General features: G+C 36.5%; 1 protein-coding gene across 2 annotated transcripts in view; it reads left to right on the top strand.

Annotated features, from left to right (window-relative positions):
• FMN2 (formin 2) overlaps positions 1 to 16,004 on the top strand; it is a 148,799-nt gene that overhangs the window by 126,411 nt on the left and 6,384 nt on the right. For both annotated transcript variants that reach the window (XM_051615773.1, XM_051615772.1), the window contains one exon: positions 5,485 to 5,634. In XM_051615773.1, the coding sequence (XP_051471733.1) occupies positions 5,485 to 5,634 (150 nt within the window). The remainder of the gene's footprint in view (positions 1 to 5,484; positions 5,635 to 16,004) is intronic.

Below are 16,004 nucleotides of genomic sequence, written 5' to 3'. Positions count from 1 at the left end.
GTAAGACAATGTATTGCACTGAGGAGGGGCAATGATACTTTAAAAAATCTAAGAAAGTTAATAAAGTTATAGTGCAGAGAGGACCCTGAACAAAATATGTCAATAGAAAATGAGAGACTTCTTAGGATGCTGTGCATATTAAGGTTCCTCACAGCCTTTAGCTATCTCATTAACCAGGATGCTGGTTCTGTTTAATTTAAAATAATTTTGTGAGACTTTGTTGAACTCTGTTATTCCATCTTAGGACTAAATCTTATGAATGCTTCAGATATTGAAAACACAAAATATGTGCAAGGCCTTTTCCTCCTTATAAAACAAAACAAAAGAATTACTATGACAATTTGTATGATCAGGTTTTTCAGATAGCAAGTACTGTTATCTAGGTATTTTCTACGTCTTCCCTATGTACTCATCAATTCAGAATCAGCACTATGAACAGGCTAATATGCCTGCCACCTGAGTTTGGCTTTAAATATAACTCATCTCAAATTTAATGTAGCAAGAGACACATATAGAGTCTTTTCTCCCCTTTTTACCTTTTTTTTTTTTTGTTGATTCTGCTTAGTTCAAATTTTTACTTGGGAACTTAATCAAAATTAAATGTACCTTAGCAGCTTCTGCCTGACTCAGAACTGTTTCTATAACACAACTGCTTCACAAAAGAAACACAATTGCTACCACTAAGACTATCTGTTCTTTATCTCAAATGTACGTAAATTATGCTTAAAAATTTATTAAGCCAAACTGAAGTAGTCAAGAATATCCAGGTTTGAACTTGAACAAAAATAAATAATCTGTTAAACAGCACAGAATCTTTCTTGCAGAATTGTAGAATTTTTTTTCCCCCCTGCTTTTAAATCCACATTGAAACCACTCTTTACTCTTGCAGGTGATGTAATTTGCTCAATGGGGAAACCAGATGTGTGTGTGTTTGTGTGTGTGCTTGCTACTTCTCAGAAAGGTCAGCCAGGGCGTGTCAGTACCTGTCATTACTTTGCTATTTGGTCATGGAAGCCTGATCAAATGATGCCGAGATGAAGCTACTGCTGTCCATGGCTTGGTACTATTGATTTGTCTCCTTACTGCCTTTTTATTTTTTGGAAAAACAAGTATTTTTGTAGTTTCCAGTTATTCTATCTCCTGTCTTTTTGTTTCACCTGCTGCATGTGTTCACATACGAACATGCATGCATGTGTACAAACATATATTTTACAGATTTATAAACTAGCCAACGTATTGCACGCAGCAGACTTGAATCTGAATCACTGTCTGCAACTGCTTGGTAACTGACTTCAGAATGGAATGGAAAAAAAAAATGATTAATCCATAGCTGCTCTAAAATATTCCTTATGATGAGATCTATTAGCTGGAATTGCTGTCAGTGAGCCATTTGCAATGTGAATGGCTTATTTTCTTTCTCATATGATTAAATTTGATTTGGCTGCTAGTGCATCCATTCCTTCCTTCCCTCCAAATAGAAAAATAATTTCAATAGTCTCATAGTTGTGATTCATTCATCAGATCTTCACATTTGAGAAAGTAGTGAGTTCAGTCATCTCAGTTTGCAGTGATTTTTCTGAATTACATAAACAATTAAGCCAAGGAAATTAGATGATGAGAAAAGGAGAATAGGAACTAACTAACTTTCTTGATTTTTGTTTCCTTACTTACTTGTCAGGGATGAACAGCTCTTCCATTGTTTTGAGAGATTTATTGTTATTTAATTCTCCTTCAGGGCCAGCATAAAGAAATGTGTTTAAAGAATTCTGGCTTTTGCCATGTCAGGATATGAGAGTTGTGTGAACATCACTGCCTTACTTTTAATCATGTTTGAAAAGTCAGGCTGTTTGAAGCAAAGCCAGTGACCTCCTTTATCTCTTTTAATCCCTGAGAATAACTTGCATGCCCTTCCTTCCCTCTTCCATGACTGCTATCTCTTCTCTAATGCACATTCTTTTCTTTTAAGACACTCACTAAGAGTACAGAAAACTAAGAACCTTTTCAATTGAGAAATGGACACTAAACAAGCTTTGCAATACCTGTTTAGTAATAAACATGTCATATTGCAGATAGGTGAAATGAAATCCAGAGAAGTTAGATGATTTTTCCCAAGGTTATATGATGCAGAAATTAATTTGAGTTTAGGAACAAAAGCTTTCTGAAATCTAGCCCCTTATTTGCTTCAAAATATCTGTGTGCCTGCACATATAGTCAGGAACCACATCAATGCTATTTGCAGATGTTTTGTTTCAAAACCTATTGAGGGATCCACAGGAAAATTTTAATGCGCTACCCCACTGAAAGGCACCAGAAAAAAGGTATTTGCTGCCTAGCTGAAGTCTGAAAGGGTGATAATCTGGTCTTGGGGTTATGACAATGTCGTCCAAATTTATTTTTGTATTTAAAATGCCCATCGCCTCCTTGAATCAGCTTTGAGATATGTCTAGTTTGACATACGTAAACATTTCCAAACGAGATATTTAAAGAGCATAGTAACATAGAGGATTTATTGCTGTGCATGTTGTATTATTTGGTGCATTTGGATTCGCTTTATTTGCTTTTTATTTCATGTGTGAGTTATGCCACTTTGTCTTGTACTACAAAAATGACAGCACTGAATGTATATTGAAATGTATATTGAATGTATAGCAAGCAGGTTTCCATGTGTCTTCTAAATGTGCTCTAAGCAACTTAACTGCTATGAAAGGATAGACCTCTCTGAAAAAAGTGTAGCACTGTCTTGACTGTTTGATCTGCATATATAAAAATAATATTTGATTAATAGAGATTTGTGCCCTGAAGTCTTACTCTGTTGCTGTGATATCTTGTGCATTGTTATCAGGTGTTAGAAAGGTATGACATATCAACAGTGACAACCTTCTACACTGCTGCTGTTTCACATTTTGCAAACAGCTTATTTCCCTTGCTTCCTAAGGTAACTGCCAGGGAGCCACGTAAATTGGGTTGAGAATTTATCTTCTCGCTATAAACCTAGAAATTAAGTTAGAGCTATTAGACATATCTGTATTCATATGTAAGGTTGTCCTTGTTATATACAAGGGGTCCTCAGAGAGGTTTTCAGTCACCAGAGAAAATAAAACATTGGCTATCTCCTTCTGCTCCCAGAGGATAGTTGGAGTAGTTGAAGAGTATTGGAAGACTTTGCATCTCTAATAAATGCTAGTGCTGTTTATCTTTGGTTTTTTGTTCATTTGTTTCTTTTTAGCAATCGCTGGGACAGTATGAATTTCATTTTGTCTTGCTTCCTGTTTCTTGAGATGTTTTCCTGTGGCAAAATTCTAGCTCATTACCTCAAATTTAAAAGCATTGCTTAGGATGGCTATTCACTGTCAAATTCTTGTCACATTATTGTCATTTGCAGAATGGTTTGAAGACACGTTTCTCAGAAAAAGGCTCCTTATTTGAACTTCTGATCTTTCTGTGTTCTGTAAATCATTAATGGCATTCATTCAAAGAGCTTCCTTAAAAATAAGCCATTGACTCAACTGATGCCTCCAGATTTCTCTCTTTTCCATTATTGCTTGCGTTCCTTCAAAAGTGTTGCCACTTCATTCTGAAAAATCAAATAAGCCTTTTATACGACTGCCTCACTAGCCAGCTGTAAGTCTGGAGGAGGAGGCTGGAAGGAAAGCTGAAAGATCTCCCTGATCTTTGCAGTCTTGCAAAAAGTTTAAAATATATGAAAACAGGCACAAGTTTAAAATATAGTGCAGCTGGCTGATGAAGGTCAGGGATATTATTTTTGAGTGATTCTGTGGGACCACAGGCTAAATGATAAATATTTTCCCCAGTATAAAACTATGAGAAAAATGTAAATAGGTAAGTAAAATGGATTTTTTTTTTCTTAATTTTCTTAAAGTATCATCCATCCATAAATCATTTGAAAAAAAACCCAGCAAAACCCAGCCACAAAAAAGACATTCTGTTTATTAACCAAGTGCTGACTTACAGAAAGGAGTGCCATAGTAGGCTTACTGAAAGAGCTGAAGAAGTGGTACACTCGGGTAAGGTGGAATTTGAGTATCAATACATTGGGTTAAAAAGTGAGGATGTCTTTTATAATTTTCTTGTGCTGCATCTTCTTTGCTCAACAGCTTCATTTTTGCTTTAGCCGATGGAAAATGGATTACAAAATTAATAGAAAAAGTGTAGGCTTTTTTATTCAGAAATAGGATAACTTGTTCCACGTTGGGGAGAACAATTGGAGTATTGAGTTTTGGGAACAAGGACAAGTTGTTTCACAAAGACTTGGTGAGACTGACCCTTCTGAATGGTTGAATCTTTGTATATCACTGTCACCATTCAGTACTTCAAATTATAACAGATATCAAAGCACTCTATTTTCACTTACAATAGTCCATGAATGAAGATACAGCTTCTGTGACTAAAATGACATTTCCATCAATTTAACTGGAATTGTATTTTTCCCCATACTTGAAGCAATTAAAACTTTGCTATGTGTTTAATAGAAAATTATCAGAGGAGTTGATGAGCAGTAAAAGATCAGGGAGCAAAGCATCTGCAGTTATATTTCAAGAGGCAGCTTTCCATAGAATTTTTCATAAAATGACAGATTCTCCGGAGGCTTCTCTGTTGAACTGCAGATTACAAAAATGTTCTTTAAAAGCTCCAGTCTGTATAGAACGTTAAGTCAAAAAAATAAAATTGAATAATTGTTAAGGAACTGATTTTTGAAAGAATTCTACTATAGCTTCCTATAAAATTCCTACATGCTTAAAAATGAAATAGAAGCAATTTAAACTCAGAAATCTGTTTATTGTAGTCATAATAGTCACTAAGTGTTGGTGCATTTCATCATCAGCTCTTCCTTGAGGTGTAACTTTCGCGTTTAACATGCTTCTTTACTTTTGCTGTGCTCAGAGGGTTTGTCAGATCGTTCCGGTAGGGTACCGATGGGCACCTGCTTTCTGGGGCAGTTGCTCCTGGCACAGATTTCTGTTGGGTCATTTCTTGTTTAGTACACAGCAGGTCCAAATTGTATTTCTGTGTAGGCTTCAACCAAAGCCATCTACCCTATCGTGTCATAGTACAGATCTAACAGAACATGAAGAATTTTGTTTACAGTCCTTCATAGGCTTGGAGTCTGTGTTTTGAAAATAGCTTTAAACACAACAGAAATGCAGTATATGAGCAGGTGTGGATGTCTGGATTTGCAGGGCTCTGAACAGTGTGTTTATTTTAGCTTTTAAAATGGTCTTTTGGTCAAAACCAAGACCCATGCCTAAGTGTCGGATCCCAACTCTGCTGGAGAGTTATCTTGTGTATCAATCTCTATATAAAGAGCTCAGAATGGAAATATTTTTATATTTTTTATTTTAGATTTGCTATCAAGAATAATTAAATACCATGTTGATGTTAAGTAAGGTTGAAAAAGAAAAATAAAACCAAAACAACTGCATCAGTGGGTACTGAAACATTTGCCACTTTTGCTTTCTTTGACAGCTTTTTGGAAACTGCAGCCTATTTCTGTATGAAACCAAAAATGGGAGAGAAAGAGGTGTCCCCACATTCTTTCTTCAGTATTTGGCATGAATTCAGTTCTGACTTCAAAGACTTCTGGAAGAAAGAAAACAAACTTATTCTTCAAGAAAGGTACATTTGTTTGTTTGTTCAAAGGCTTTTCTCAGAGAATGTTATTAGGAGCAATTGCACAGAAATCAGTCAGCCTCACTTCATTAGCGCACAGCCTATTGAATGCCTTTTGGATTTCTCTCAGTCTTTTTTTTTTATTTTATTTAACAGATTTTTTTTTTTCTACTAGTTGTAGTTTGTGAATTAGACATTAATATAAATTTGTGCTAAAGTTTTTCAGGCCCATTACCTGAATGACATTTTTGTTAAAGCATGTAACTACTGTGCCACTATGAATTCAAGCAGTGGGAGAATTGTTTCAGGTCTGAAAGTTGATTAAATATTTTCCATTAGCATATTTATTGAAAACAAGTGAAGGCATAAAGACATGCTATATTGTCAATATTTGTTCAGTGAAGTTGGGAAAAAGGAAGGGAAGCAGGAAGACAGAAGGAAAAAGTCAATTGACATTGCACTAAGAAAAAACTCAAACTGAACCACATTGTAAATAACAGCCTATGGATGTGTGATGTATAAGGCATAAAGAATTGAGAATGGTAGTTTTGAAAAATTACACGTGGTGTCTGAAGAGCTATGAAGTTTGTTTTCATCTGCATGCAGATAAATACCCTTTATTTATAAAAAATATGCCAAGAAGTGATCAGTAGTTTAAAAAGTAATAAATGCTGTATAAGAACAAATTCAAAAAATACAAACAGGAAAACAGTAAACACTTATATAATCCTACATCTGTTAGCAACTTGAGTGACCTTGGTATACAGATAATGAAGCTGCTTCTGAGCCTCTACATTAACAGGATCGAAACTTTATGTTCATTAAATGATTTATATTAGTCCATGTTTATATAACTCAACAAGAACAAACCTCTTTTTCAAGAGTACTCACCCTGTGTAACTGTCACAGACATCAGATTACTAGTTTAGAAAGTCACTGAAAATTTTCCTTAGGCACGTATATGATTCATGTCATGTCTACCATGTATGTTTAGTGTAAGTGGATACATTTTAGAGCAGTCTCACAGTTAAGAAAACTGGATTCTGCTCACATTGCAAGTGTGTGGTGCAAATGTTAGCTCAGTACAGCAGCTCTCTGGGGATCTATTTCATTTTACCAACTGACTGAATTTTACTCAATTAAGTATATCTCTTTGGAACTGACTTGACAGTCAAATACTGGTTTTCGCTTCCTATGCAGGGTTTTAGTTACCAACTTAATATAGGTTAATTTAAACTTGCGTTTTTTAATAGAACAGGATTTAAGAAAAATGTCCTTTCCTTTCCAAAATACTAGGCTATTTTTTCTAAAAACTAACAAACAAAAACTCTCCAGAGGGCTCTCACTGCAAAATATTTTTCTTTGAAATACGTTAACTAAATAAGCACAGAACCTTTTCCTCCTATTTTTCTCATACATCTAAAGCTTAAGAGAAGAATGGGATTGCGATACAATCATTTAACTCTCTTTCAGTTCAGTGTATGAGTATGCTAAGAGGATGCATTGAAGCAGCAGAGATAAAAAGTGGCTTCCAGCTGGTCCCTTCTAGGGCAGCTTTAGCCTGAAAGGCACTGAACACATATAACCTAAAAAATAGCTCTAGGTGCTGAATGTGACATGCAAGAAAAAGGACAGTGAGGAAGGACCTGCAGTGCAAAGGGAAACTTGGAGATATCTAGGAAGAACAGCAAGGGGATGGAAACCCAGGCTGGGAGCTGATGTGATGAAGGAGACTTTCCCAAGGGGGACAGACAGGGCTATGTAATTGGCATCCAGGAAGACACTGAAATCAAGACTGAAAATGATCCATCCTGAAAACCACAGGAATCTAATAAAAATCCACCCTCTTTCAGTTCAAAACTGTTTCCCCTTGTTCTGTCGCAACAAACCCTTGTTAAAAGTCCCTCCCCAGCTTTCCTGTCAGCCCCTTCATGTCCTGAAAGGCTGCTATGAGTTCTCCCTGGAGATTTCTCTTCTCTAGGCTGAACAACCCCAACTCTCTTAGCCTGTCTTCATAGTAAAAGTGCTGTAGCCCTCTGATCACCTTCACGGCCCTCCTCTTGACTCACTCCAATAGCTCCATATCCGCTTGTGTTGGTGGCCTCAGAATTGGTCAAAGTAACTTTCTGTAGATTTTTGTTGTTGAAAAAAAAAGTGACAGATATGGTGAGACTTTTCTTTTTAAAGTGTTGCAGTATTCCACCTTTGAATTATTTACCAGGTTGCTGCATCATGAAGTATACTTTAATTATGATACTTATTTATAAAATATATAATATTATTCCCTTTACTTTTTTAGTTTGATCATCTTTCTTTCTTCCCCCCTCATTGGTTTGAGGGATTTTTTTGCCTCTTCTCCCATCACTTTTAGTGTTCAGTTTAATAAAATTTTATGCTGTGAGCAATGTTTCTAGAATATTTATTATCCCAGTTTCCATATTAATAGAGACTGTTCCTTATTTAGTCTCTGCAAATATGAGTCACGCTGTTTTATGATAATTTACTGAAAGGCTTTTCATTTCCTAAGGTGGTACTACTTTTTGTTACCAATAGATTAAAAGTGATGTTTTAAAGAAAGCAGTCAGCAAGTTCTTATTTTAAACACTTTTCACTTGGTATTTCAACTCATATATTGGTTTGCAAGGCATTTATATGCAAAAGATAAACATCAAAGTGTCAGACTTCGTATTTCCTTACAAGATGAGGAAAAAAAAAATAAGAAAAATGGTGCAAGAATTACTGCTTTCACTAAGTTCTCTCACTCGAAATAAAGCAGAACTGGAAAATACTAGCTGTAGAGAAAATTATGCATGATAAACTGTATTTAATAGTAGCAATAAAAGGAAAAGTGCACCTGAAAATTACAGGTAAAGCATAGATCTGCCAAAAGGTTTTCTGATCAGTACCATTTTTTGGGAGGCACACTGCAGTCATGACTAACTGGAGCATTCCAATAGAAATAGTTATCTGAGTTACTTATAAAGTTCTCAAAACTGTTTTATGGAGGCTCAAATTCCTGATGCTATGTCAATATGTTTAAAGATGCATTCTTTTAAGTGAAAATGGTCAAAGTAATACAACTTTTTCTGATGAAGAGTTAAAAAGCAAAACAAAAAAAAGCAAACAAAAACTCGCCAGAAAAGTGCAGAAGGCAAGCCACTGCCAAACTTAGAGGCATGTTTTGAGTGTTTGAATGTTGTTAGTGCTGTCCTTTCATTGTGTATTTAATGTGCCACTAGTAGTTCATGCTTTGCTTTCGTACTTTAAAAACTCTTGAAAGGTATCTGTTGTTTGGAAAAAAAATACTATTTTTGACCTCACAGGATTCGTATTCAACATCCTTGTTATCTATACATGTATTGAAGTTGCTGCATACCCTGAGGTGCATGTTTCTTTCTGAATACATACTGTCAGATAACACAGCTGCAGCGACAGCTATGGAAAAATCTTACCTTCTTATAAAATCTGTTAGGGGATCACACTGCCAATCTTCAGGTACTTTTTCTTCTTCTGTAGTGAAAGCAAGTGTCTCATGCAACCTGACTTCTATTAACTCTTTTCACATTAATCTGTCTTTATTTCACACCAGTTTCTTTGTTTCTGTGGTAGAGATATTCAATGCTAAGTACACTATTCCAGTCTAGCGCTGCTGTGAAAGCAAGAAGTATATTAATTTTTCTTGACATCTAGCAAAGTTCTACAGAACTGTTGCCCAAACCCTATCATTTTCATAGGAACTAGGAAAAGATAGCCTGTCCTATGAATGCAAAAGATAGAAGAGCTCATGGGGCAACACCTAATATAATCCTGCAGAGGAAAATTTTAAATAGTTATGAGCAATTTGAAGAAAGAGGAGAGTTAAGCAACTGCTAGGTATGGCAATCAAATATGGAATTTGTGAATCCTCGGTAATTAAAAATAGGATGGTTTATCAGATAGTCTCATATTTTTGTGGACAACAGTGGTCCATCTTCATTCAGCACTACAAAATTGTCTTTTTTCGCAGCTGTGAAATACAGGCTGGCTCATTTCTGTAACAAAAAGCAGTCAGTCCTTTAAGAACCCTTATGTTTAAAACAAAAGTTCCATTGCTGTCAAAGGTTAATGTTGATATCGTTAGGTCTGAGATGCAAGTTCAGATCTTACTAGAAACAGGTTCATGATAAGGCAGAAAAACACTTGCAGGGCCACAGTTCCACCTTCCAGTTTCTCTGAGCACAAGTAAGGTACTGAGACTCATTTTCCCACTCCAGTTCTGGATGTGTTTCAGTTTTTTCAGATTGCTATTCTAGAGGGCCTGTGCAACCTTGCAAAGATTTACTTGTACAGGAGAAAGAAAATTGTATTTCTAGACAAGAGAGTGTGGAATTGGGGTAGTGGGAGGGGAGAGAGAGAGAGAAAGGGACAGATATATGTGCCCTGTGTGTACACAACATATATTTTGCTCATAAGTTTAGTCTGGCCCTTGCCTTTAAGAAAAGGCATATCACTGAACAATAACTGGCTGTGTCAGGGATGCCAGCAGAGGCTAGTTCATAAGCAGGATCAACATGATGGTAAAATTCTCTAAGTCCCTGATATCTTGCATCACACTAAGCTTGATAATTTCTTTCGGCTGACTTTATTCAACCCTTTAACTCCCACAATAAATATTTGACATATTAAAAATAATCTATAACCTCGAAAAAGTGCACTCATCTCTCAAATGTAAAAGTTGCCTGTTCCCGTAAGAATAGCAGTTAAGCTGGCACCTGGTGTGTCACACTGTGTATATCTAGATGAAAGGGAGATTCCTGGCCAGCATGTCTCCACAGCTCATTGATCTCCCTCTGCAGAAAGACTGGTATGTCTCCCTACAGACTCCTCGGCAGGATGATTTAAAACTTGCTGTTGAGCAATTTAAAGTCTGGCATTGGATATCTGTACATTGCACAGTGAGAAGCATATTGGTAAGCTGCCACTTCTACTTGCAGAGGAGGGCATTAAATCCCATAGCACAAGCAATGTCCTCTCAGAGTAATTTAAGGGATATTTTGTTAATGCTTATAATAGGAACCAGTAAGTCAGACTTGAGAGTGAGAAATCGGGGGACATGGAAATAAGCACTTGCAAAGAAATGTGGAGGTGGAGGGAAAGAGAAGAAAAATGTATATGAAGTGGCAACATGAGAGGGAAATGATGAAAATGTGAAGTATGTTTAGTGGGGTCACATTTTGCTTGGCATGCTGGTGTAATGCCAGCTCAAAGCTCCAAGGCTTATACTGAGTAGTTATGGGTAGATATATTTTCTGAGGAGGGAACTTTAATCTCAAGGTCATTATTGCTCTCCAATCAATGGAGTTGCATGCTGGTAGGCTTGGTTTTACAACTCGTAGTTACAATGACATTTCAAAACAGGATGCAGATTACGTGACCTTGAATTGAATAATTAAAAGGATCCTCAGTTTTTGAAAGTATTTCAAAATTTTAACTTGACAAAAAATAGCTTTCTGATCAGAAAACACTGTTATAGGCACTGGAAAAACTACTTAAAAGAAACCCAGAGACACACCAAGGATTCAGAAGCTAGGAACAGTCCTTTGAGGCAGTGCCTCACAAAGAGATGATTTGCTGTCCAGCTGAGAGGTTGCTCAACGTTTCAGTTTTTGTTTTTTTTTTCCTTCCTTGTGCACTTTCGCCTTTTAATTTTTTTTTTTTTTCCTTCAATGAAAACATCATAATTTTTTGGTTAGGAGAGCAGTCACTTTCATTTTTAAAATACTTTTAAGTACCTGAAATTGACGTTCTTAGGTGGTACTGTGTTTTGTAAGGCAGGAAGAAATATTTCCATTTTCAACTGTAAGCCAACTGGTGCATACAAATAGTAAACTTGAACAAAGTGAAGGATCTAGTAAAACTCATTCCAAATCTGTGATCTTCCCTAAATTTTGTGATTTGCATGAGGCCAGATTCCAGAATGCATAAACAGCTTTTCAGCAGTCTCTTCTTTATTCACTTGATGATGGTTTTGTATCATACTGGCACGTTATGTTGCATCCTAGTATGTGTGCTATGCATAAAAGGAGATAGTTACCAATCATCATCATCTCATAATGAAGTTGGGTTTGATGGTTGTAATGTCAGAGTGGGTGTGACAGTTTAGGGTGTAGTGAGATGTGATACCATGGTTCCTACCATACAGTGATCTTTTCAGGTTTTTTAAACCTTTCCTGTCACTTCTTGACAAAAGAAAGACATTTGGCTGTGATAAAATCAGCCCAACATACTCCATAGATATTTGCATATGGGTGAAAAAAATGACACCACTAAAATTTTTAAACCATTTTTGACAAGCTGTGCTACATTTTCTGTACTTGTGAAATGCTTGAATTCCTAGGCAAAGTTATTACATTGGCATTTGAGGTGCAATAAAATATCATGTTTTACAAAAGAGCAGCATTTCTCATTAAAATACTAGTCCCAAAAAGTTTGAGATCCTCACACTTAAAATCTACTCTAACCCAGACTGATCCTGAACTACTGAAGGTGTTAGATTCCTTGGTTATTGAGAGTTTGCCAAACCAGTGCATGGAGTTGGCATAATAATGATAGCAACCATTAAGTATAAGTGCAGGACTGTGTGCATGTCTTATGGCATAAGTACAGGGAATAGTCTAATATCAGGGCTGGGGTTTTCTTTCACACTTTTGGGAAGAGCCTTGCTCTGTCTGCAGTTATTTTGAGTCATTACATAATTATGAATGGGCACCATTTATTATTTTTATTTCCACCTGATGCAGCAAAGTTGGAGACCTCTTATTTTTCCATCTCTTACACTGGAGATCTCTAATTCTGTGGCTCTCCAACTGACTTCTACTTTTTTTCTTTTCTTTCCAGTGATCTATTCACTGAATTACCATATTTGCATGTACTGCCAATCTTACAGTTATCAATTATCCAACATAGTTTCCCCAATATATGTATATCCAACTTATCTGTCCAGGGTATGTCTCCATAACCTCTTTAAGATAGTCTCCTTCTCTGTGTAGTCTGTTCACCAAGTAATTCTTTTTTACACATTGCATTTTTTCTTTCTTTTACCCCATCTGCTGCTTAAAAATATTTTATAGTGAACACATAGTTTCACATTTCCATTCACTCATGAGTTTCCTTTATTTTGCTCGCTGATTATGTTACCAGTTTTACCTCACGTCCAATCTTGTTCCTTTCCCTTATCATTTCCTGTTGAATAGCCCAGAATGCAGTCAGCTTCCTTGAGAGCAATCTGGCTTCAGTTCCAAGAAAAACAATGGAAGGTGATGACTATCTTTTCTTAGAGCAACCTCAGTTTTCATATGCAAAGTCTGTAGGAAAGTGATTTCCATCTTGCCTGAAGGTAGCCAAGTATAGCCTAAAACACTGGCCACTTTAACAGGAAAATATTAATTTGATGGCAGAAATCAAGAAATGTATTCAAGTGGGTATATGCATGTTTGCATTTTATTATAATCATTGCTATCCTTAACAGCTTAATTTTTTACATCATCACCTTTTCAAGGTGAAGTTTTCTTTAATGCTTGATTTATCATCTTTAAAATGTGTTTCAAGACAGTATCCTTTTGGATATTTTTTCACATCTCTGTATTTCTGCATAGATCAGAGCAGAATCTCTAGATCACCAGGAATGTGATTGCCAGATAGAACTGAGTGAAACAGAATACTTCTGAATTTGAATTATTTCAGAATATTTTGAAGTGTGTTGTGAATTACAGTAAGACTCTGCAAATCGGAAGGTCTCATTTTCATTTGAGTTGGCCTCAATTTCATTTTGCCTTGAAGACTTATTTTAGGCCCGACTGACATGATGCACGCTGAATAAAATCTGAAATGTAGTCTCCGAAGTCTACTCTACACTGTTGACAGAGGAGGGACCTTATTCAGGGTCCTGATACAAGTTAGTTTCTGTGTTAAGTGGCCAAATTAAAACTTTTTCATCTATTTGTCCTTGACCCTCTGAGCCAAAGTATGATTAATCACTGTGTCTTTCAAGCAGCTATTGTCTGCCTCGTGGTCCTTGAAGTAACCATGCAAGGAGCTGGCAGGGATGTCAAGATAGTCTAATTCATAATCTCTTTGTTGTTAGGTGGAGGTTAGGTTTCATCAGTCAGTTTGATGGGACCAGGTACATTAAATGTGCTTCTTATCTGTATAAAGTCTTTGCAGTCAGTTACTGAATCATATCTATGTCATCACTTCAACTCTGTTGGCGTGAAAGTAAAACATCTACATTTTTTTGCTCTGCTTTTATGTTGGGAATTCTAATTTATACTAAAGAGAAACACCTTAGCAAAAAATCATTCCAATATTTTATTAAATGGGTGAAATAAAAAAATTAGTCAAATTGCTTAGGAAGAGTTCTCAAAGAATTTTAAGGCTTTCTGCTCTTGAAGTCTTAAAGATGTCTGGCTGTTGATATTTTTGCTGAGGATTTAAAATTTGTTTTTATTTGTAAAAGTTTTGTTATGACTATAAACAAGTTATCTCCAACCCAGACAAACCAACATAAAATATTTTGGCAACACCCCTTTTATTTACCTGATAATAAGCACTTAGTAGTATAAAGAATATTGCTTCAGCTTTGGTTTATGTTAAAAAATACAGAATATCTGCAGAAAAATGCCTTTTTTGTTCCATGAACTATACTGTCAAACTGCAAAAGTAATACCTGTCTGAGTTTATCATGGAAGTTGTTATGAGCAGCTCTACTATCTAAGGCATATAACCTTCCAGCCTTCTCACTGTGCTTACATTTGTCATGTCACTGCTTGCTAGTGAAGTGTAAGGCTACCAAGCCTAGATGGAGCCAGTAGGAAATGAATCTGTCTGCCACAGATGCTTCAGACAAAATTATAAATGTTTAGTGGCAGGAAAGTGGCTCCCCCCACTCAATGGATTGAATGATGACAGAAAGTCTCTAAGCCTTGATAAGGTTGTGGCCAGGCTGGCTTTTGGTCTAGAAGGTAGATAAAGATATTCTGTCTTTTGCTTTTGTAAGGATGTGTGGTTTCTTTTCTCATGTGTATGCCAGAGTGTAACTTGCTTATTCATCTTACAGTCTGTCTTTAAACTTAATCGTAGTTTTATATGTTTGTCTCACAATAAATATGAGGTAGAAGTCAGTGAAAGTGCTGGAGAAGAGATTTTTATGATGATGGAAATAAGAAACTACTTCCGTTGTTATAGATGACAATTATTTGACTCTGAATCTTATTATGTAGCAGATTTTGAGACCTTAATTCTTGGGCTCTGTAAGTGACTGGCTGTTCATTCACTTGTAGATTATTTATTTTTTTAAACTGATCCATGGATTAACCACTGTTGTATGTTCCCCACGTTTTCTTATTGTTGGAGCTGTTTGGAATACATCCTTTCTGTTGTAATGCAAGCAATGCTTTAGCAAAATTTAATATTTAAGGAGATATATTTGTCCAGATTTGAATTAAGAACACTCCTATTAAGTATTTCTAGAATCTGCCCTGATGTTGGGTCTGCTGCTGGCAATGCCTCTGCTCTTCAGGTTACTACAGAGAGAATTAAGAACTCTCTGGTTGTCAAGGCTGAGCAGATAGGTTTTGTAGGATTACGTTCTCATTAAAACAAAATAAAGAAATTTGGAAAAAGAGGCGGCAAAAATTGCTAAAGGCAATGCAGCTGATGCTATAGAATCATCAAATGATAGACTGGTTAAGGTTGGAAGGGACTTTAAAGATCATCAGGTTCCAACCCCCCTGCTAGGAGCAGGGACACCTCACATGAGACCGGGCTGCACGAGGCCTCATCCAACATGGCCTTAAACACCTCCAAGGAGGGGGCATCAACAATCTCCCTGTGCAGCCTATTCCAGTGCCTTACTACCCTCATAATGAGTAATGTTTTTGTAATCTCTAACCTAAATCTACACTCTTTCAGTTTAAAACCATTGCTACTTATCCTTTCACCATACTGTCTTTCCTGTAGGCTCCCTTTAGCTATTGAAAGGCTGTTGTAAGGTCTTCCCAGAGCCCTCTCCTCAGCAGGCTGAAGAGTCCCAACTCTCTCAGCCTGTTTTCATAGTAGAGGTGCTCCAGCCCTTTTGTCATCTTCACGGCCTTTCTCTGGACCCTCTCCAACAGCTCCATGTCTTTCCTGTGCTGAGGGCTCCAGAGTGGTACGCAGTATTCCAGGTGTGGTCTCACACCTATCAAACTAATATGTTCACTTTTAAGCCAGAATTTACATGAGATGGGACAGGAGTTGGTAGCAAATGAAGAGAAGTCTTTTTACTGAATGGCAGTGAGTTTGAGAAGCTGCTGAAAAGTACGAAGTGAGACATTTTGAGCATCAGTCTAGCAAAGCAG

The sequence above is a fragment of the Apus apus genome, chromosome 3, assembly GCF_020740795.1.
Source record: "Apus apus isolate bApuApu2 chromosome 3, bApuApu2.pri.cur, whole genome shotgun sequence".
Classification (NCBI taxonomy): Eukaryota; Metazoa; Chordata; class Aves; order Apodiformes; family Apodidae; genus Apus; species Apus apus.
This window is presented reverse-complemented; position numbering and strand designations above follow the sequence as displayed.